At 42.0% G+C, this 23,494-nt stretch overlaps 1 protein-coding gene across 1 annotated transcript in view; it reads left to right on the top strand.

Annotated features, from left to right (window-relative positions):
* Nucleotides 1–13,517, top strand: part of LOC146796865 (extracellular calcium-sensing receptor-like) — an 80,660-nt gene extending 67,143 nt beyond the window's left edge. The window contains exons 6-7 of the mRNA XM_085631403.1: nt 12,047–12,170; nt 12,595–13,517. Of these exons, the coding sequence (XP_085487529.1) occupies nt 12,047–12,170; nt 12,595–13,517 (1,047 nt within the window). The remainder of the gene's footprint in view (nt 1–12,046; nt 12,171–12,594) is intronic.
* Nucleotides 13,518–23,494: the final 9,977 nt, after the last annotated feature.

Here is a 23,494-nt window from a genome sequence, read left to right as displayed (position 1 = left end):
GTTGTACCCAGCCTAGTGAAATCACACCTGGCTGATACTCCTGCTGGCTGAGTCACAGATTCAGAGAGAGTGCAGTGGATTTTGCTACGGTGTCAATGTACAGGTAAGGAGAAGGTGGGACACACAGCACAGGAGGGCCGTTGTGCGAGTCGCTCAGGCCTATCACACGTAGATTTACAACAAACACAGTGATTCAACACTCCATTATCTTTTTCAATTTCTTGAAAAATCTTCTTAAAAACGACCGTAGCGAACGCGTTTTGACCCAGAAGGTCTTTTTCAGGGCTGCAAATAAGTACATAATATATACATAAAAAATGTGTATTAAATGCACACAAAATTTACAATTTAAAACCAGTGCACTAACAAAAATTTCTAAGAAGATATAGAAAAATACACACAATCCCTATCACTAAAGTTCATCCAAAAAGAACAAAACATATATACAAAAATATTTCATTGCGGCAATATCTTTTTCAGATTTTCCATATTTCACATAATTTATAACCTGCTGAAACCTTCACAGCTAAGGGGAAACTGATTAAAAGAAGTTTTTCCATCATTAGGTAAAACTGCTAGAGGAATGGGGCCACTCATGTAACAAAGTCTTATACATATATTTCTATATATGCACAGTTTAAACAACCAAGGATGACTCATGGGGTTACCGCATTAATTCCATCTGTAGTAACATTATCCCAGGGAATGTGGCAACTCTCGTAAAGAACCTTGGACACATTTTTATACATGCTACCTGAAAAATTAAGAGAGAATTATAATATCATCAAATTGTTTAGATGCCACTCATGTGACAAAGTCTTATACATATGTTTCTTTATATGCACAGCTTAAACAACCAAGGATGACTCATGGGGTTACCACATTAATTTCACCTATAGTAACATTATCCCAAGGAATTCGGCATCTCTTGTAAAAAACCTTAAACACATTTTTATACATACAATCTGAATAATTAAGAGACAATTATAATACTGTCAAATTGATTAGCTGGTGTTCACCAATCACAATAGTAAAAATATTTCTTAGTTCATTTCTTTGCTTTATATTAAAGTTCTGCTTGGTCCCTCGTTCTAGGATAAGAGAGCCTGTTGGACCTAAGGGCAGAGGGGAAGGCGATGGTAACGTATTTCTAATGCCTTAACATCCCATGCTAATTTCTCATAAATTGCATAGATTATTAGTCATACCTTATATTCTTTTGAGTTAATTCGCAATTTAGTGTGGTTTATTCAGTAGAGTCTTAAATAGACTGTGTCCCATAAATCATTCCTGTAAGGCCATGGATTAGTAGTCCATCATTATCTGCAAGTTAATGGGATAATTGCACAAAAGACAGCGATTCTTCAGATTTGTGATGTATAGACAGGATATTGAATGCCCAAAGTGCCAAAGAGCTATTGTTATTATATGTAAGTAGAATGAGCTCAACCGTTTATGAGGTCAACCTACTCCATCTATCCACTTCAACTGATCTCGTTTGTTGGAATAACTATAATACATATATATATAGAGCGTTATGGCAAGTTGTTAAAAAGACAACCCAAGAGATAGATTTCCTAACACAAACTGAGCCAAAATACCGTTAGCAAATGCTCCACCTATCAGGTCATAAATAGTGGCAAGTGCCTTTGTACTATACGTTGTGGTAATGCACTGTACTCGAAGGAAGCCTCCTATCCTATAAGCATGTTGTTAAAGAGGCACCCCAATAAATAAATTGCCTGGCTCAGACTAAGCCAAAATATCATTAGTGGATGTCCCACCTATCTGGCCATAAGTAGTGTCAAGTGCTGTTGCACTTTGAACTATGGAAATCCACTGTATGGGAAGGAAGCCTCCCACCCCAAAAGCATGATCCACATATATGCAGTCCGGTAAAAGTACATGGACCCGGTATGCCCCAAACTATTACTCAAGGGTCACTGGACATGTAAAAACCCTCACCTCCCAAAACTTACTTGATATAAACTGGGATCGCTTCTTCCACGTCGCACCAATCGTGATATTTTCAAGTCACCATTGCAGCGTTTAAATAGCCATCCAGGAGAATCACCTGTATCCAATTTCGATAAAAGGGCGTCCGATAGCCGTTTTACGTGTCCGCCATTTTGTAGTAGGTTTAAAGTCAATTTCAGTATTAAGTTTTATGGGCAAGCTCTACGGGAATGCAGTGAATTTCAGATGGTTCAGACTAAATAATTCTCACAAAGAAAAACAAACAAGGGTTGTGCTTCAGAAAAATGAGTCAAAAGCCTTAGCCACATCTAGAAGCACCGCTACAGCCTGTAACTCCGGATTCAGTTGATGTAAAAGAGCAAATATGGTGCGTAGATTATGCGCAGTTGAACGAGATGGGAGAAATCCAGATTGGTCGGGTAGGACTATCGTGGACATGAGTGGTTGTAGCCTAGTGGCAATAATCTTGGCCAATATCTTAACGTCTGTATTTATTAGTGATGGGGGTCTGTAAGACTCTGCTTTTTCAGGATTTTTATCTGGCTTTAGCAGTGTCACTATAAACGCTTCACGTAGCGTTGGGGGAAGGATTTTATTATTATAGGCTTCGTCATACATCTCAAGCAGATGCGGAATTAATAATTCAGAATATGTTTTATAGAACTCCCCAGTATACCCATCAGGGCCGGGTGACTTACCATTGGGCAATGATTTTATAGCTAGTTGCACTTCTTCCTCTGTTATGGGTTGGGCTAGGTATTAGCGGTGTGTGTCGGATAGCCATACCAGCGCCACGTCTTTAATATAATGCATAATTTCAGGCACTAATACTGTATGTTGTGTCCTATAGAAATCACTGTATGTTGTCACAAACGTGTCCAATATGCCTTGGGTGTCATAATGTAGCATCCCATTATCATCTTCTATAATGGTGTGTTGTTTATGCTCTGTGCACACTTTTTGTGCTAATATTTGGCCTGGTCTACCTCCTTCACCTATCTTGCATGCTGCGTGGCGTTGGGAGGTATATTAAATTTTATCATCTGTCAGTGTGGTTAATTGATTCATCTTGTCCCGCAGATTGCTATGGGTGAGTGCACTATGAGTGTTGTCATATTCCGCTTCTAGAAGTTTTATGCGGTCTTCACACTTCTTTAATTGTGTTTGAATGTCTCTTAAAATGCCAGCATTCGTACTTATACAGGTGCCTCTTAGAGTCGTATTGAAGGCCTCCAACAGCGTACCTGCACTTTCAACTGAGTGTGGATTGTCTGCAAAATAATCTACTATTGCCGAGTGGATTGTTTCTTTGTAAATGGGGTCTAAGAGTGCAGTGGCATTGAAACGCCATAAAAATAGTGGGGGTATATATGTCGGGATCTGTAGGGTTAATATGACGGGTTTATGGTCAGAGAGTGTTTTGGGGAGATGATTGATGTCTGTGGCCCATGTGCAGGCTTGGTCTGTAAGGAGCCAATAGTCAAGCCTTGACCAGCTGTTATGTACTGTCGATGAATGAGCGCTATCTAGTGTAGTTGGATTTCGTATGCGCCACACGTCATGCATGCGGAACTCTGTCATACCATTCAAAATAATTGAGGCTGCACGTTGATGATGTTTTATGGTGTTTTGTGATCTGTCTCGTGCATTATCCAGTGCGATATTCAAATCTCCACACAAGATCAGGTCCAGAGCAGGCAGGTCACGTATTTTTGCCCAGAGATTCATGTAAAAGTCAGGGTCATCCGTATTTGGACCGTACACGTTGATAATACCAACTTTGGTGCCTCTTAGTAAGCCTATGATATTGACGTATCTACCATGCGGATCAATGAGCGTCTCATCTAACAGAAAGTGAGTGCCCTTTCGTACAATGGTTGTCACTCCCTGTGCATATGAGGAGTAGGTTGCTAATTTTGCTAGATCGGCCCATCTGGTGCCCAATTTATCTGCTTTGTGTTTAAGTAGATGCCTTTCCTGGAGCAATGCTACATCAATGTGATGTCTATTGAGATGGGTAAAAATGTGTCTAATCTTCCTGGGGTTATTTAGGCCTCTGACATTCCAGGTTAGAAATTGCAGAGGTGTAGCTTTAGCCATAGTGTGTGATTTTTGTAACTTCAATTATAACAATAGGCCTGGTGCTACTTTTTTTGCATCTGTTTACCTTTAATCGAGTGTGCTGTGGCTGAAAGTGATGTATATGTGTATACATGGACATAGGATCCCAGCAGGCATGTGACCACAAAAATACCAAAGGTTCACCCTATCCCTCCCCCCGCCCACTTCACCATCCCAATTATGGCAAAGACAATTCCCCTTGGCAAAAAACTATCCCATTCTGGACCCGTCCTTTAGTTAATAAACAAAAAAACAAAAGCTGTGGTATACACAGGGGGCGGCAGCCGCCAGCCAACAACCCCAATGGAAAAGTGATTGGGCGATCGAGCCACAATCATGTGGAGCTATAACTGTACAAAATACATGTGTCATCACCTAGAATCGATAGACAGTTACCTGCTCAATGGAAATTCCAAACATGGCATCATTTTGATACAGTCGTCTACAGCAGTTACCTGTACAACATCACTTACATATCTGGTGTGTCTCTTAGTGTCTCAAGGTAGCACATAGAATGCATAGGAATCCTGCAAGAGTGTACCAAGTAATCCCTTGCAGCGGTGCGCATAGTTCAAAGAAGCGCAGCTGTTATTCTACATCTGAAGTGTGGTCTTTCTCAGCATGTGTCCCCCTCGGGGATTTGCGTCGGAGAGGTTGCGGGTACTTTAGTTGTAGGAATTTAAGAACTTCCTTAGGATCGAAGCAGATTATACTCATTCCGTCATCTGTAATTTTCAAGCTAGCGGGGTATATCATTGCATGAGGAATATTGTTCTCTCTCAATTTCTTTTTTCACATCAGGGAACTTCTTACGTGCCTCCTGCACTTGCGATGTGAAATCTGGGTAGATGGATATAGACATTCCTTCATGGTTTAATGTTCCTAGTTCCCGAGCTTTGCGAAGCGCCGCATCTCTATCTCTATAGTTGATTATTTTGGCTATTATGGTGCGTGGCCGTGCTCCAGGCGCTGGTGGCGGTGCGAGAAATCTGTGTGCCCTTTCAACAATGAACACATCAGAAAATGTTTCTCTACCAAGGAGAGTAATTAATAACGTCTCGATGTATCGTTCCATGTTGCCTGTCCGCGTCGACTCCGCCACCCCCATAAGGCGCAGGTTACAGCGATGGGACCTGGCTTCTAAATCTTAAGTTTTAGCCATCAGAGATTGCAGGGCCTTATCAGCCTGAGTTTATTTCAATTCAAGTTGATGTAGAGTGTCCTCCGCCTCCGATATTCGGCGTCTGCCATGTCGATACGCTCTGTATGCTTGACCAGTCTCTCTGACATGCGATCAATGTGGTATGTTAAAGAGTCGATTTTGCCATCTAGGTTTGACAATGTCGATTGTATTGTTGTAAACATTGAATGGAAGTCCACTGTCATGTCAGATCCTGGTGCGGTTGTGTTCACTTGGCTTTGCTCAGGGGCCTTAGCGCCCGTCTCCACCGCCTTTCGCTGCTGTTCGAAATGCATTTTAGGTTGATTTTTATCCGGTTTCCCCATCGTGCAGAGGATTAATGGGTATCGTGGCAAATTCCAGAAGTGCCCCGCAGGTGCAGCCCGATGATGTTTTTGTTGAGTACTTGCTAAAGCTTCAGTTATGCGAATTCGGAGTTTCTTCAGAGTGACCCAGAGCATTGTGTGTGGCTATGGCTGTCTCACTAGTGCTCCGAGGGGGGCTCAGATGTGAAGCGTGTTCTCCTGGGTATAGGCTCGCCCATACAGACAGAGCGATGTGTTCCCAGGCACCTCACTGAGTGGGCATAGGGCACCGCAGTCTGCATCCGAGTTAGGCTGGTAATCTGGGTGGCTTGGTCCAGCAGAGTGTTGCTGCAGTGAAAAAACTTGCGTCCAGGCCCGAGAGCAATATTGTTCAGTTGTAAGCCTACATATACTGAGGAGAGCTGACACCAAAGGCTCGTGGCTACCCACCACACAAAGGCATCTCTGCAGAGTGGACTGCTTGTGGGGCTGTATGTTGCAGAGGTAGGGACAGATAGTGGTATGCCAATGTAGCAGCTAATCACTGACACCTCGCATCCAGGCAGCAGCGGTGGCGCGAAATCGCAGGATTGCCAATGGGTCACCCGCGCCTGCAAGACCATGCAATGGTGGTCAGTCCACATCCCCCGCCGCTCCTCCGCACACCAAATCTGTACCTTTAGGGGGGCCAATGTGGTATGTGGGCATTGAATGCTGTCAGTACCATTACAGGTCCCCTCACCGTCTGGACATGGCGCTGCCCCAGTAACTGCAGAGATCAATGCCCTCAGCTTGATTTTGCCCGCTGCTGGCACATCCAGCAACAATCCCAGCCTCCCCGTGTGTTTCTTACCGGCAGGGGGAAGGTTCAAACACCTCCCACGATCCGCAGCACACACCACCCGCTGGATACCAGGGCGCCGATACCTCTTTCAGGCCTTCACCATACAGGTTGTGCCTCGGACTTGCGTGCTGATTATACCGGGGCGTGCGCATCCATGAGCTTCTGGCCGTGCCCCGGTGAAACTAACTGTGTGGTTGTGCTATAGTTCAGGCAATTTCATGCCGCAGTGAGACACATGGTTCTGTAGCTGGTGTTCTCCGCCGTGCAGTCGCTAAGTTCTTATGTGCGATATGTGGGATATTCACATAGGATTCGTGAAGGATCATGGCTCGATTGGGAGAGCTCGCCTACAACACGGCCATTTCCTAGCGCTGCTAGCTCTGCCCCCTCAGGGGCATACCGGGTCCATGTACTTTTACCGGACAGCATATATGTGGATAATGCTTTTTGGGTGGGAGGCTTCCTTCTCTTGCAGTGTATTTCCATAGTTCAAAGTGCAACAGCACTTGACACTTCTTATGGCCGGATACATGGGACATCCGCTAATGATATTTTGGCTTAGTCTGTGCCAGGCAATTTATTTCTTGGGGTGCCTCTTTAACAACATGCTTATAGGGTGAGAGGCTTCCATCGAGTACAGTCCATTACCACAACGTATAGTGCAACAGCACTGCCACTCAACCTCAGTATACCTCCTGATACAGTAGACCCATCTTCCATTGTGAACCCATCTCCAGCTGGCTCAAGCCTTCCAGTCATCAGAAAATGCTGCATAAATGTTCCTTCTAACCTAAAGCCAGGGCATGCCTGGTTGGAGTCCCTGAGGCGCTATGAGGATGAACGTTTGGGACTGGTCGGCCTCCACCCATATGCCTTCACTGTCATGCCCAGGATTCATGTTCTTCATCAAGTGGCAGTCTGGCAGAAAAACTTTAAGCGCATAGTAAGTTGTGTTGGTTCGATAGAATTGAGGTAGCAGGATGGTGATCATTTCTCTGGTTCCCTCATGCAGTGTTCATCATAAAGAGGCACAATCTATGCCGGTAGCAGTCTATTTCAAGTTATTTAGAATACCCGCAGACTAGAAGCATTAATCCTTCCAAGTCTACGTTATGCCGTTTTCTGCATGGCTTCCGCGGAATCATCTACGAGTATCAGCCCCTGATGGATGAGATCTTGGCGGCGCTCGGAATACTGGACCTCCGAGAGACATGAGGGAGCAGAAAACTTGCTAAGGTAACAGCATTAAGGCGCGGGTAATCTGAGGGCTGCCGTGGTCTTGGTACAAGAATCCATAACTGCTCCTCATGCACCAGTGATGTTCCTGGTTACTCCATGTCCCCACCACTAATCTTCGGCGTTCATCACCTTCAGTTCACTTGTCGCTCAATGTCCTTATCTCCATTGCTGCCTGACCTTAATGAGGACGACCTGCAACTGAGTTACGGTAACAAAACCCCCTTTCTCAAAGCAATGAACCCTAATGAGATCTCCAGGTCAGACATTTACCCCCCCACCAACACCTTAACTGATACTTTTGATGGAACTTTTGACGATGCCTCCTCAGTCGGCCCAAGAAAGGGTTACCAACTTGGGCATTTTCATTGACAACGTCCTTTCCATGTGCCCCCAGATTCAAACGCTGATTGGCTCCTGTTTTTGCAGACTCCGCATGCTAACAAAAATTCTTCCTCTGTTGTCAGTGGACACTAGGAATATTGTGGTTCAGCCTTTGGTGACCTCAAAATTGGATTACGCTAATAGCCTGTACCTAGGCCTACCTGACTATCCTATTCAGCGTCTATAAGTAGAGCAGAACGCAGCGACCAGTGCGATCTTGAGACCAAAGCCTAGATCTCACATGACTCCTACTCTCAAATCTCTGCACTGACTCCGAATAAAAGAAAGAATTAAGTTTAAAGCCATGTTCATATTCTTCAAAGCATTCCACGGCCTAAGCGCGAAGGGGCATATTAACAAGCCAGCCGATAAAATTATCGCCGCGTTAGCGGCAGAAAACTGCCGCTAAAACGGCGATAATGGGTTTGATAATATGCTATATGGAATTCCAATTGAAGCCCATGTTAGATGCCCTTCACATCTAACATGGGTTTCAATTGAAATTCCATAGAGCATATTATCAAGCCCATTATCGCCGTTTTAGCGGCAGTTTTCTGCCGCTAACGCGGCGATAATTTTATCGCCTGGCTTGTTAATATGCCCCTAAGTACCTTAAGAAGAGTGTTATCCGCTACATTCCAACTAGGACCTTAAGATCTTCTACTTCAGACCTTGCACGACTCCCTAAAATAAGCTTAGTGCTCATAGGGGGGAAATCCTTTGGGTTTCTGAGTGCACAAACATAAACTGCCTACCCGCCTCATTGAGAGCCTCAGCTGACCTGGCAACATTTAGAAAACATCTTAAAACCTGGCTTTTCAAGAATTAGTCTTAGCTTAGTATCCGGCCACTATGTTCACCTTAGCACTGATGTCCATCTTAGCACCAGGACACTCTATCTGGAGTAGCTGTTTACGCTATATCAAATCCTTTCATTCAATCATTCATTCATTCAAGACTCCTACTTGCACATATCCCATGGATACAAAAAACGAGATCAGACAGTCAAGACTTCTTCATCCTCCTAAAGCATGGAATGACCTGCCACTACACAGAAGATTATCCTCCTCACTTCTTGAATTCTACGAAACACTGAATATCTGACTTTTCAAGTAGTCCTACTATGCCCTAGGGTTGACTTTATTTACACCTGCACAGCACCATTGAAACGGCACAGATGAAAAGGATACATTTTCAAAGATAATTTTACTTTAAATATATATGTGAAAGTTACCATGGGGTACTTGAACTTCATCACGGATCCTCTCTAGACTAGTCCTTTCAACTACATAGAGACACAATGATAACAAGTGTGTAAATAATTTCTTTGTTAATTAATCTACTATTCTTTATGATTGCCTCTTTGTTATTTGTTTATGTTACCTTTACAGTGCATTGGTCTCACCTAGAGGTGAAATAAGTTAAGTATGCAGCTATATATTGCAAATAGTCCTAAGAAAATAGTGCTCTATACAAATCTGCACAACATAATAACATTTCATGTCTTCTTTTTCCACTTTTTCTGGTTTTCCAGTGATATGTACCTTTTTCTTGTAGATACAATCTTCCAAGTCAACAGTCTTTTTGTGTAGCCTCTAAAATGTTTGGACACAGATAATTTAAATACTTCTACATATCAGAAAGCCTCTTCTCTGTCACTGTGAGTTATTTCTTGAAAGTGATAATCTCTCCTCTGAGGGTTCGGACTTCCATAGTCGTAACTACCACAGCTGAATTTGCCAAGCCGATTAATACCTTTATATCTGCTAGTTCTTTCATTAATGTGTCTAGGGACGGGTGTGGTAGTTCTGTTGTGGCAGAAATGTCTATTGTTGGAAGCTTCAGCTGTTATCAATTGTCCAAAGCTTGCAAGAATAAGAGCAGCCGCACATGTTTGGCTTTTCAAGAGAGTACATGGCTTATATCTATATGAAATGAAAACTGTCAGTAGTAAAGAATAGCCTCTGTACATGGAACAGTCTGCTAATCCACAAGGTCTTCAGGGGCTCACATAAATGTGATATGGCAGCTGTGGTCTGTGTAGAGGCTGAGAAAGACAGTGACAACCACTATTTCCCCTATACACATTAAACCTGTTCAAAATAATCCATGAGTGGGCGCTAGTGGGCCTATTATTTTGGGAGCTAGCATTTTAATGCAGTAAGAAATCCAAAATGTATCTTGCATGTCATTTACTAGAGACTCTTATTGCTTGAACATGAAATACATTGAAAAAACAAGAGACAAGAGGTGTTTGGCAAAACAAGATCATTTTGTAAATTAAACAGTGTGGCCGGGAGAACAGTTACAAGCATGGGGTCTGAGGACTATCTAAATTTACATTGGGTCTCAGACGAATTTCATATAGAGTACATCGAATGCCATAAAACAGTTCCGCCGAACCTTTTTAGGTAAGGAATGTGAACCTCTGTCTTTGGAGCTATAAATTAATGTATTCTATGAGGAATCCAGGTGGACCTTGACCTTGTGTGGACACAATGTGGCCAGTGGGTAACGTATCCAGATGTCCGGCTTATGGAACGGGTGATCACTATAAGTACTGTGTGCACTATGTACTGATTGGCTAAGTGTTCCTAACTTCATGTGGGATCTGACTTCATGGTGTTTTGGAAACATACTTTCCCATCCAGCCATGTGTATTTTATTGGTGCCATTCTCCCTGGACCATTGTGGTGCTGCTGCGCCTATCTGTGGGATCGATCTAGAGTTTTCTTTTCACTCATTTGTTTTCTGGCTAAGTCCCCCCCCACCAGACCTGTCAATCAGTAACCTTGGGCCTGAGTCTCAGAGCCTCCCTAACTACGTATTTCTGAGTTGAGCTTGATGTGGAGTTCATAACGGGCAAATTTGTAAATTAAGATGAAATTTCATTTATTTCCACAAATGTATTGTTATTCATATTGACATCCACTTTCTCAAGATTAACACATTCATAAGTGTTGTATGCCATTTCACATTTTGTGATTACTGGATATTTATATTTGGCATGGTGGAAAACCAGTCTGTCTTGTTTGCAGTCATTGAAAAGTCATTCTGGAATCCACTACAAGATTGCCACCATTTGTGAGTTTTGCCTCTGCACCAGTTGTAGCATATGCTATTACTGGAAAGGCAGCTCTACTAATTCCTAACTGCTGTCAGGCCCCCTGTGTCACATCCACCTGTGGCATTTAACTCTGGTCCAGGGGTAAGTTGGAAAATTCATTGAATTAATTAATAGGCAGGATAGTGGATGTTTACAGTATGATGCTGCAACTTCACCTCATCTACAGAATCCAGTATTTCTGGGAGACATGGGTGAACAGGAGATGGGAGTCCGCAATGTGAAGGCGCCCTATAGCATCACTAGAGGTTGCACAGCGTCTGATGATTAAAAAGGCTCTGTCAGTCATATCAGGGCAAGTAGCCATCCAGCACCTTCCAGGCTCTGGAAGTACTTTTACAAAGTTCTCTGTTTCAATCCATAGGGGTCTTCCCTTTAATGTCCCCTCAAAAATGTTTTTTCAGCCTGAGCTCTCAATCACAATAGCCTGGAGCGCTTGAGCACCAGTTAAAGGGATTGATGCCATGCTCAATGGCACTAAGCCCCACCTCAAAAAAAACCTCACACTTCAGAGGTTTTCCCCACTCAGATTTTTCCTGGTCGGATGTTGCAAAATTTGTGCAGGTCAATAGCCACTGGGTCAGTAACAAACTGGCACACAACTTGCAGTGCTAGAGGGGGTACAAAACACTGTTTGTGGCAGGGATGAAATTATAGCCCAACTCAGAATAAAGGCACTAAACTATTGGAAACATCATAAAAATGTCTATAAACGAGAATTGTGAGCATGGTAAAGTGATATTTTTGAAAACCTACAGATTTTGATGGCTTGAGGCATTAATATGTGCATTGTTTGTCTAAAGTGATTACAGTACCCGTCCAGTATGAGCTAGTGTAATGATTCAGAGATATTGTATCATTTGTCATCATTACAGTTTCCTGTGTCAGTCTGCAGTCAAAGTTGTGGTCCAGGATACAGGAAGTCTGCCATCACAGGACGTCCCAAGTGCTGCTTCTCCTGCATGGCCTGTCCTGATGGGAGCATTGCCACACAAAAAGGTGGGTTGTTGAGTCGCTTTCTTCAATGAAGATTTTGAAATCGCGATTTGGCCTTTCGAGGAGCAACTCTGTAGTTTTCCAAGCTGAATAATGAAGTCTGTATTGCATCTAACAGTCAATCTGTTTTATCAAACACATATAGTGATTACTAAGACTAAGATTGTGCAATAGTATCAATAGTGTCATATGCTAATGGATGTCCTCAGAGGATACGTTGGGGTATAAGCAAGGGGAAGGCTGAATATTCTGAATATTTTGGTGGATAATATGGTGTTGTTTTCTGAACTTAGCCGGAAAAAAAACTATATATATGTATACCTCTCTGCCTTAATTAAGTAAAAGTAGGTGTTTTTTGTAATGTTGCAATTATTACATGAAGCATAAGTAAATTCAAAAAATGTCTCATCATCTGTTTTTTCCTCAGATTCACTTGACTGCCTGAAGTGCCCAATTGACCACTGGTCAAGCAGTGAAAAAGACAGATGTATACCAAAGATTATTGAATTTTTATCCTTTGAGGAACCTCTGGGCTTCGTCTTGGCTTCAGTTTCCATCTTCTTCTTTTTCAATGCCACTTGCATCTTGCTGATTTTTATAAGGTATCGGCACACCCCAGTGGTGCGGGCAAACAATGTCCAGCTCAGTTATGTTCTTCTTGTTGCCCTGATGCTCTGCTTCCTCTGTTCCCTGATTTTCATTGGTCGACCAGGGAGATTGTCCTGTATGCTTCGGCAGGTTATCTTCGGCATATCATTCTCACTTGCTGTTTCCTGTGTCATGGCTAAAACAGTCATGGTGGTCATGGCCTTTAGTGCCACTAAGCCCAATAGCACGCTAAGAAGATGGATTGGCTCCAAAACGTCTTACTCAATCGTTTTGTCCTGCTCCTTCATTGAGTTAAGCTTTGCAGTAATCTGGCTGGGGACTTCATGCCCGTTCCCAGAACTTAACATTAGTGCTGTGGATTGGAAAATTGAAGCTCAATGCAATGAGGGTTCATTTCTGATGTTCTGCTTCATGCTGGCCTTTTTAGGACTCTTGGCATGTGTGAGCTTTGTGATTGCTTTCCTGGCCCGAAATTTACCGGGCACCTTCAATGAAGCCAAGTTCATCACCTTCAGCATGCTGGTGTTTGTCAGTGTTTGGCTCTCTTTTATCCCAGCTTATCTCAGCACAAAAGGAAAATACCTGGTTGCTGTGGAAGTGTTTGCCATACTGTCCTCTGGTGCTGGTCTTCTGTACTGTATCTTTGCACCCAAGATTTACATTATATTTCTGAGACCAGAGATGAACACAAGAGAATCTTTAGTGAAAAAATCTATAGTGTCAACAACTTCACTAAAATGATTGCTTGAATGAAGTGGAGGTGTAATTAGTAAAGATCAACAAAAACATCTATTCCATGTCCCACACAATAGATTGATTGAAGTTGTCATGTTGCTTATTCACCTAGCCATTATTTATCTCAGGATGCTTGGGGTATTTAAAAAAAACATGAATGGGTCTTGGCTCCAATCAGTAAGGCTGAGCCTCAAATACAACAGAACAACAAATTGCCAATACTGATATTCAATCAAATATTTAATTCAATGGTGCACAGAAATGAAATCTATGACACCCTTTTCAATAATTGAATTATTTCAACTTTATTTAAACTTTCTTTTGTTTTTTGAATTTCACAGAAATTATTTCTAATGTACTTCAACACTTCATATAGAGAAAATAGTAATACATTTTTTTTTCAACCAATCCAATCAGACCACACATGTTACCAAGCTAACCAAACTCTCTTACACACTCCTTGATACTAACATACCTGATTCACAGCATTTGCACCCACACAACATATCAGCCATACACAATAACCTCAGCCTAGCAAAAAATAACTATACAATCAATTGAGAAAGCCAGGGGTAACAACCAAACAACGACAGGATTTAGACAATAGTCATTCAAGTGCACTAATACACTGCATAAACAGCTTTTTAAATCAACAACCAATTCACAGTGCATGAAAGCAATACTTTTTTAAACAAGTTTGTTTTGTAAAAAACACGCAAGTTTGACGTGTTTCAAACCCACTCCTTAGGAGGGTTCTCCTCAGAACCACAATAGCTCTTATCTTGTATAATTGATTCCAATATTCAATGGAGATATATCTATTGGTAAGATATAACGTAAGAAAGTTCTCAGCCGTTGGATTGCACATAGCAGATAAGTAACCAGGCTTCGTTATGGGACTTTAGAATATCTCAGAGTTCCGTCCCTGTATCACGGTCCTCCGTCATGGAAACAACATTCCGTCTTAGGATTTTTTTTGGACTAATCACCGCCTTTCTTCACTTTCAAATTCCACACCCGCGTTGCGCTCGCGTCATACGCTGCACGCCATTTCTGTCCGTTCCGTGGGGTATTTTAAGTCACTTAAACCAAATGCTGTTATCCAACTTCAAGAAGCATAGTGTATACATACAAAGATGTTTTGAAGTGGCAAACTATGCAATTCCCAACTTCACAGGGTTTGGAACTGCAAAATGGCTTTTCCTAATCCCAAAAATTCCTTACATTAGTTACAAAATGTTCTCAATCATAAAAGGGTTTTGCGATCCTTTCTTATTTGCGCATAGGAGGGACATGAAAGTGGCGTACCCCTCCTATTTGCAATTTGGGAAGGAATATATCAATAGTTTTTTACTTCAACTGTGGTCTCAATCCATTGATGAGTTATTAACCCCCAAGTTGGGGTGATACTTGATTCCCAATGATTCATGTCAGCAGCCTCAGGGGGAGTTGGCTGTGGTCCAGAACTGCACCCCCCTGTTCCAATGTCTTCCTAAATGGTAAACATCTTTTTAAAAGCAGCACATGCCTTTAAAGGACACAGGTTGCTTTTTAAAACCTTACAAGTTTTTAAAGCAATTGAAGAGACAGAGGTGAGCCTTTCCTTAGAGGCCTCCATCCTAAATTGCTAGCCAGTCACAGGGGGTAGCAACTTACAACCTACTTTATTAATATTAATTAGGCAGGAGACACTCGGAGCGAGAGTACGAGTGAGCGCGTTTTAAGCTATTTAATTCATTTAATTCATTTTTAAACTTGTGGATATTGTTTTAACTCGTTATATTTTCCACTTCCTCATACCTGTTTGCCGCACTCCTGCTCCACCCGCCCCGGTCCATCACCGCTGTGTGTCGATTGTGTGTTGGGCGTGGCCGAGCAAGTAGAGGCATTTCCGGGAGGGAGAAGGGGGAGGAGTTGACCTGACTTTTCTACATAAACAGATGGGCAAGCGACCGCGCTGAGACACTCGGAGCGAGAGTACGAGTGAGCGTGTTTTAATCTATTTAATTAATTTTTAAACTTGTGGAGATTGTTTTAATTTGTTATATTTTCCACTTCCTCATCCCTGTTTGCCGCGCTGCTGCTCCGCCCGCCCCGGTCCATCACAGTTGTGTGCCGATTGTGTGGAGGGCGTGGCCGAGCAAGTAGAGGCATTTCCGGGAGGGAGGAGGGGGAGGAGTTGACCTGACTTCTCTACATAAACAGATGGGCAAGCGACCGCATTGAGACACTCGGAGCGAGAGTACGAGTGAGCGCGTTTAAGCTATTTAATTCATTTAATTCATTTTTAAACTTGTGGATATTGTTTTAATTCGTTATATTTTCCACTTCCTCATACCTGTTTGCCACGCTGCTGCTCCGCCGCCCTGGTCCATCACGGCTGTGTGCCGATTGTGTGGAGGGCGTGGCCGAGCAAGTAGAGGCATTTCCTGGAGGGAGGAGGGGGAGGAGTTGACCTGACTTCTCTACATAAACAGATGGGCAAGCGACCGTGCAGCGGACGCGTGCAGCGGGCGCATCGCCGGCGCGCCAAAGGCGCGCCAAAGGCAAGCCTGTCTGCGCCCGTCTGTGCCCGTCTGCGCCTGTCTGCGCCCGTCTGCACCAGACCGGGCACAAGGGCCAGGACCCCTGACCCCATAATACCTCGGAGCAGGATTACGTACACTAAAAAGGAGCTACTTACATTATCAAAACCATTGAACTCAGCATGTAAGCATAAGTTAAGTGTAGATAGTAAAACACTGAAATGCGGGCATTGTCAAACCAACCTAAGGTCAGAGACACAGATCACCAAAGATTCAACTTTGCTTCTAGCACTGCTCAACTGCAGATCACTAGCTAAACACAAGTATGAAATCAAGGATCTGTTAGATGAGAGCACATTGGATGCCCTATTTCTGACAGAAACATGGCTTAATGAGAGCTCCACCCCAGATGTTCTGGATACCATTATCGATGAGTACAGGCTGGTGAGGCAGGACCGAATGGGTCAAGCTGGAGACGATATCGCCATAATCCACAAAGCCACTATGAATTGTGATATTAAACAAGCTGACATAGATAATTGTGAAGCTTTTTTATGCATTTTATCAACAACAGAAGGTACCACATTAGCTGGGTTTCTAATTTATAGACCACCTGGCCCAGCAACGAAATTTATAACACGCCTGGAAGAAAAAATAGTGCAACCAGCACTCAGACTTAACAATTTTATGGTGCTTGGTGACCTAAACATTCATTTTGACAATAAGCAGAACCATGAAATATGTACACTATGTAATGACCTGCTGACATTAAATCTGGCTCAAAAAGTAGGAACACAAACTCATCAAAAGGGTCATATACTAGATCCAATTTTCACTAACTGTGAAGAGTTAGTTGTTGGAGCACCATGGCCAATCCCTTGGTCAGACCACTACCTAGTCCCTTTTTCAATACCCTCACACATAAAAAACTCAAACAGCCTAGGAAGGAAATTACTACAAGGAAATGGAACAACTTTAACTCCACTTCCTTTTCTCAGGCATTAATAGGGAGGGAACCCAGATTGGACAATGACATTAACCGAGCGAATGACCAACTGGATTCATGGATCTCCGAGACGGTAAACGAGATAGCACCATGGAGTACGAGGATTCCGAAAAGACATAGTGCTACTGCACTATGGTTTAACAAGGAACTGGCTAAGGCCAAAAAATAGTGTAAAAAGCTTGAACGAACATGGAGGAAGGACTATTGCAATAGGGCCCGAGAAGAGTATAAGCACAAGCTCAAACGATATCACTCACAAATTAAGAAAGTTAGAGGCACATTCTATACAGAAAGAATTGAAGGAGCCAGACATGCGTCTAAGGAATTATTTACCATATTGAAGTCGCTAAGAACGCAGAAAGAGTTTAATGAACAACCTACCTCTAGGGAGAGCTGCGAGAAGATAGCTGAGTTCTTCGCCGTGAAGGTAAAGAATATATACGACACCTTCCCTATAGAGGCTATACTAGGTACCAGCACCAATAACTCTGACAAAGAACCCTACGTAGGAGGGACGCTAGACGAATTTACTATCCACAATCTAGCTGTACTTACTGATATAGCTAGAGGAATAAAATCTGGCTCCCCTGTAGATGCTGCAAGACCAGATATAATAATGGAGGGAGCTAACCCTATTATGCCATATATTTTAGATATTATTTCTCGCTCCTTCCAAGAAGGTCTGGTCCCCGCTAAATGGAAACAGGCTATTGTTAAACCTCTGAAAAAGAAGCCACAAATCAAGGATACGGTGTTAGAAAACCTACGCCCAATCTCTCTACTGCCTTTTGTAGCAAAAATTGCGGAGAAAATAACCAACAAACAATTAGTCGAGCACATAAATAAAAATGATCTACTACACCCTTCACAGTCAGGTTTTAGAAGTGCTCACTCAACGGAATCGGCACTACTCCTTGCCACGGAAGCTCTGAGGAAACATGCCGATGAAGGTGATACTGCAGCGTTGATCCTTCTTGATCTTAGTGCGGCTTTCGATACCGTATCACATGAGCTACTCCTACAAAGACTTGAAACATGTGGCATTAGGAATAAGGCCTAGAGTTGGCTGGTGTCCTTCCTCTCTGGCCGAAGTTTTAGAGTGGCTCAAAAACCCTACTTATCCAAGAGTATGCCTCTTACTCAGGGGGTCCCACAGGGCTCAATACTGAGTCCTACTCTTTTTAATCTGTATGTAGGTCCCCTAGCAGAGCGTGTGGAACAACATAATGTATCGATTGTTTCATACGCTGATGATACGCAGCTAATTGTTCTGCTATCACAAAATGAGGAGCAAGCAGCCACCCGTTTCTTGAAATGCTTATCAGAGGTCGCAAACTGGATGTCAAACCACTGCCTCAAATTGAATGGAAATAAAACAAACGTAATGGTTGTGGGCAGATCACCAACCATATGGTCATCTGCATGGTGGCCTGAATCCTTAGGCTAACTGCCCAACCCAAAAACTGAAGTTAAAAATTTAGGAATATTCTTCGACTCTGAGCTGAACTTCGACAACCAGATTCAAAAGGTTGCGGGCAAATGCTATGGAGCTATAAAAATCCTGCGAAAGATCCTTGATCTTCTGCCTTCTAGTGCCAGGAAAACAATTGTCCATGCGACAATAACCTCGCAACTGGACTATGGCAATGTCCTATATCTCGGAGCCACTAAAAGAGGACTAGCCAAACTACAGCGGGTACAAAACGCCGCTGCTCGACTGGTACTGGGCTTACCCAGAAGAGCAAACACGGAGAAGGCACTGAAAGAATTGCACTGGTTGCCAGTGGAAAAGAGGGTCACTTTTAAGGCATTGTGCTATGGCCATCGCATCCTCAAGAAGTGCGGCCCCAAATATCTTCATTCTCTCCTAGTGGAATACACGCCTGGTCGGAATCTGCGGTCCTCAGGGAAAGCCTTGGTGAAGGTACCAAGGATACACAAAGCCAGACTAGGAGCCCGCTCCTTCAGGTACCTGGCGGCAAAAACTTGGAACACTCTGCCGATAGCCCTAAGAACAGAGATATCCGAAAACAAATTCCGTAAACAAATAAAAACCTGGCTGTACAGCAGGACGGAAATCTCATAGATGTCTAGCCAGCGCCTCTCCAACTTGTAACAGCTCTCCCTCTCCTATGTCTCAGCGCGGGGACACACCGTTGGGTATAACCAAGCGCTCTATAAATGGAATAAAAATTTTTTTTTTTTTTTTTTAAATTAAAAAAATAATAATTTGTGACCCCCTTCAAATGTAATTGCAATGTTACCTATACATAAGATGAATCACAATTTTTATTTCCATTCACAAACTAAAAGGAGTGTTATTTGCACATTCATTGCTTGCCAATTGGAATAAAACATCTGGGCCACAGTCCTTTAATGAATGTTTATGAAAACCAACATAAATGGCACCATTTTCACTGCCCTTTCTAGTTCATTCTTTTGTCCTAGATTTAACTTAAATATTTCAGACATTAAAGTCTCCATACATTGAAATATTCATGAAGTGACAGGATCGGGGTTATGCTAATAAGTTTGCTCATTGCAAAATATGTGTTTGTTAAGGAAAGAAATTTCAGGGAAGCGATATCTAATAAATAGTCATATATCAAAGAGTGGTTGAAACCCAACAATTTTCAAATGTTATCATACTTGAAAATACAAGAAAAAGTGGAGAATGTTTATTCCGAAAAATATTATCATACTATTAAGAACCTATCCAAAGAAAATGGAAATCAGCAAAGATCAATAAAATAAAGTAATAGATTGTTGTGACTTCTCAAATGGCATGGATGAATATAATATAAATTCAAACATAATTTTACTTTAAATAAATATGTGAAAGATACCATGTGATACTTGAACTTCATCATGAACTCTCTCCAGACTAGTCCTTTCATCTATATAGAGGCAGAACGATAAAATGTTTGTAAACAATTTTCTTCAGTTGTTAAGTAATCTGCTATTCTTTATAATTATCTCTTAATTTGCTTAGGTTGCCTTTAATGTCCCTAAGCCTCACCAAGAGGTAAAAAGATGTTGGGTTGTCAGCTGTATATTGCAAATTCTAATAGACAAATGTAAGATCTGTTGACTTATCAGATGACAAATAGGACTTAGACCCAGGAAAAATCATCACAAACTGTGATAGGATTTTGACAGTCATATTTTTATGAGTATATGGCTAAGATCAGGAAAAGCAGAGATAAGAAGAGTATTAGAGGAAAGGGCATTCACAATGCTTACAACACTTACAGAGTCAGCAGCCTGTGAACATTCAAAAAGATCTTAAATGACTGTTCCCACCAGCAAATGTACCTTGTACACGGGGATATTCTCTATCCCTGCATCTGTTTAAACTTTACAGTTTCCCGCTGATACACTCCCTTCAGCAGCGGACGGTAAAAATGTACAACTACGGTGATGAAATGCAGCTACTTTTCACCACTGAAAATACTGTGGAATCCAGGGAGATTTTCTAAAACACTATGTTATATATTCGGGACTAGATAAACAGCTTCAGTTAAACGCTGATAAAATGGAAATTATCATTACAAAAAATAAACTCCTTCAATGGAATCGTGCCTTCTGGCCCCCTGAGATGAGGTCCCCCCCACACCCAAGAAAGTTGTGAAAAGTCTTTGAATCCTCCTTGATGAGGATCCACCGCAGATATGCTTTCTCCAACTTCGGAGAATTAAGACAATCAGGAGATACTTTACTTTTGAAACCATCATCCAAATCCTCGTTGCCTTAGTTATGTCGTGGCTAGACTATGCAAATGCCTTCTATCCGGGGCTCCCAATTGGCCTCAAACATAGGCTGCAAATATCACAAAACTAGGCAGCTCGGTTGGTCTTTCTTCAACCTAGACATTGCCATACTAGGCCTCTGATGGAAATACCACATTGGCTCCCAGTTGCTCAGAGGACTATCTTCAAAACAGGCTGCATCATCTTCAAATCCCTCCACAATAAAATTCCATCCTGTACATCCTTTATAATTCCGCTCTACACCCACAATTGTTATCTCAGATGAGCCCACCTGAACCTATTAACTGTCCCAAGATATAGAAGGAAGAGGCGGGCTGGGACCAGATTCTCTGTGATGATTTCCCACACAAGGAACATTCTCCCTCCAACCTCCGATCCACAGCCAACTATGTGAGGTTCAGGAAACTTTTAAAAACTTGACAGGTTAGACAAGCTTATGGCAAATGTTTCTGCTAGCTTCCACGACTTGTTACTTTAGCAACAAGAAACCTTTTTGGTGTATGTGCACTCTAAATTCTGTATAACATAAAATAACATCACATCTAATCCTGTTTAGGGTGGGAAAAATGTATTACTTGGATAAGAAATAGCTTGTAACATCCAGTATTCCACAGGGGGATTTACTCTGGACAATCAGGGGGATCCGGAAAGGAGAAGAAATCTACATTTTATGTAGATATGTACATGTCTATTCAAACTCTATGGGACATTTTGAAATCTCTGCAGACAATGGGGAGAAAACTACTGCTTATGAATTGAGCCATGTAAATAAAACATGTTATAATTTGGTCAATTATACATCACAGTAAAATATCATTGTTAAAAACCCTTAATTTACTTTGCTCTTCAAGGACCTTATTGGCATAGTTTCATACATCATACTTCAGTCATTGAGTCAGTCAGTCAAAGAACTTTATTTACAATGTTTCTTTGCATAAAAGAAAGGACAATCAATAAATACATTTATTATAAAATTGTTGTTATCTAAAGCCTTATTAAAAGACCATATAAAATTAGGTTATAAATAAATGTTATTGACTCATGACTGCAAATTTCATAAGAAGTAATTAAAACTGTTATTGAAATAATATGACATTCACCACTCCCTCTAACTAATAACAACAATCTCTGATAACGGTGCCTTATAATTTCAGACCACTAAAGTGCTTTTCTACATTTTACAATAGCCCACAAGTACGTGGCCAAGACCAAATTATCTAAGGGATTTTAAGCCATTGAAAATTAGTCAATGCTTGCTTGTACTCTCTGAAGTTCGTTGAAAGCAAATATGGTACCATTGTTGTTTTTCTTTGTTGGGAATAAAATAAGCAGAAAAAGAGTATATAATGGACTGATTGTTCAGAAACACTGTCACATGGACACCGGGACAAATTCTTTTGTGTGTAGGTATTTGCTGGGAAGCCCAGCATGAGTGGAATAAAATTGAAATTAAATCTATTCAGAATGAAGCGATGCAGCAGATTGTGAACAAAGGTTAGATAGGATTGAACATCACATCTTGATGTCGTTGTCCTGTCATAGAGATAAACACTAGCTTTATTTATATTAACCTCCCATATAATAGCAGCTGCGTTTTTTAGGAATATCTGTTTAGTCTTTGGGAAGGTAGAACAAACTGATGGATTGTCAAATAACTCATGCAGACCCAATCTTGCCAGTGTGAAACCTACTTATCTCAGCCAAGAAATCGTTTTGGCATAATTCACTTTAAGGCAGTCCCTTAATACTGCTTGATTTAGGGCCAGAGACTTCTCTCTCGCTCAAATGAAATGCCACAGTACCAGACGGGCTAATACAACTGCATCACTAATGTACGGGAATCCCAACTCAATATGACAAAAAATGTGGACAGCTTTAAGGCAAAGAGAGCAGCCTTTAAGACAAAGCATCTTCAATATGTTGCAAGGGATCTATATTTACTAGTCCCCACATTCCCGCCTCATAGGTGGCAACCGCCTTTGCTTTTGATGAATAAATATGTAACATTTTGGGGATGGGTTTATTCCCCACCTTCTTTGAGAATTTCAAAACAGCTGCAACATCTCTTTCCAAGTGCAGGACACTGTTGCTCACCAAATTCTTCCATGAAGAATTCTCATCGAAAAAAAACCCAAGATATTAAAAAGAGTCAACCACCCCCACTCGATGGTGGGCAAAAAAAAAGGCTGGACACTTCTTTGATGGTGAGCCTGAAATTAAAACATATGAATTTGAATCATTACCTCGCAGATCCAGGGAAGTAAAAAAAAACTGGCAAATTCCTCTATGAGGCTGTGGAGTGTTCTAGGGGTGTGTGCCATGATCACTGCATTGACTGCATAGTGGAGATTGGAGAGATAGACACCTTTAATATATGGGACATCCCTTGTGCATTTTTCTAAGGTATTCTCCACCCTATTTGTGCACAGGGAAAACAAAAATGGATCAAGCACACATCCTTGTCTCACTCCGTGCTTGATATCAAAAGGCTTTGTGCATTCCCTGTCCCTGGCAAACCTGACACTAGCTGTGGCCCCTATGTAGAGCTGCCTTATAAAATTAATAATTGCAGTATCTATTCCCATGGACTTCATGATTTCCCTCAACTCACTATGGGGCACGCAATAGAATGCGGCTGATAGGTCCATGAATGCCATGTACAGCTGGCTCTTTTTCGCAATA

The sequence above is a fragment of the Triturus cristatus genome, chromosome 10 (assembly GCF_964204655.1).
Source record: "Triturus cristatus chromosome 10, aTriCri1.1, whole genome shotgun sequence".
NCBI lineage: Eukaryota > Metazoa > Chordata > Amphibia > Caudata > Salamandridae > Triturus > Triturus cristatus.
The sequence above is the reverse complement of the archived record's forward strand: the minus strand, read 5'-3'. Positions and strand labels throughout refer to the sequence as shown.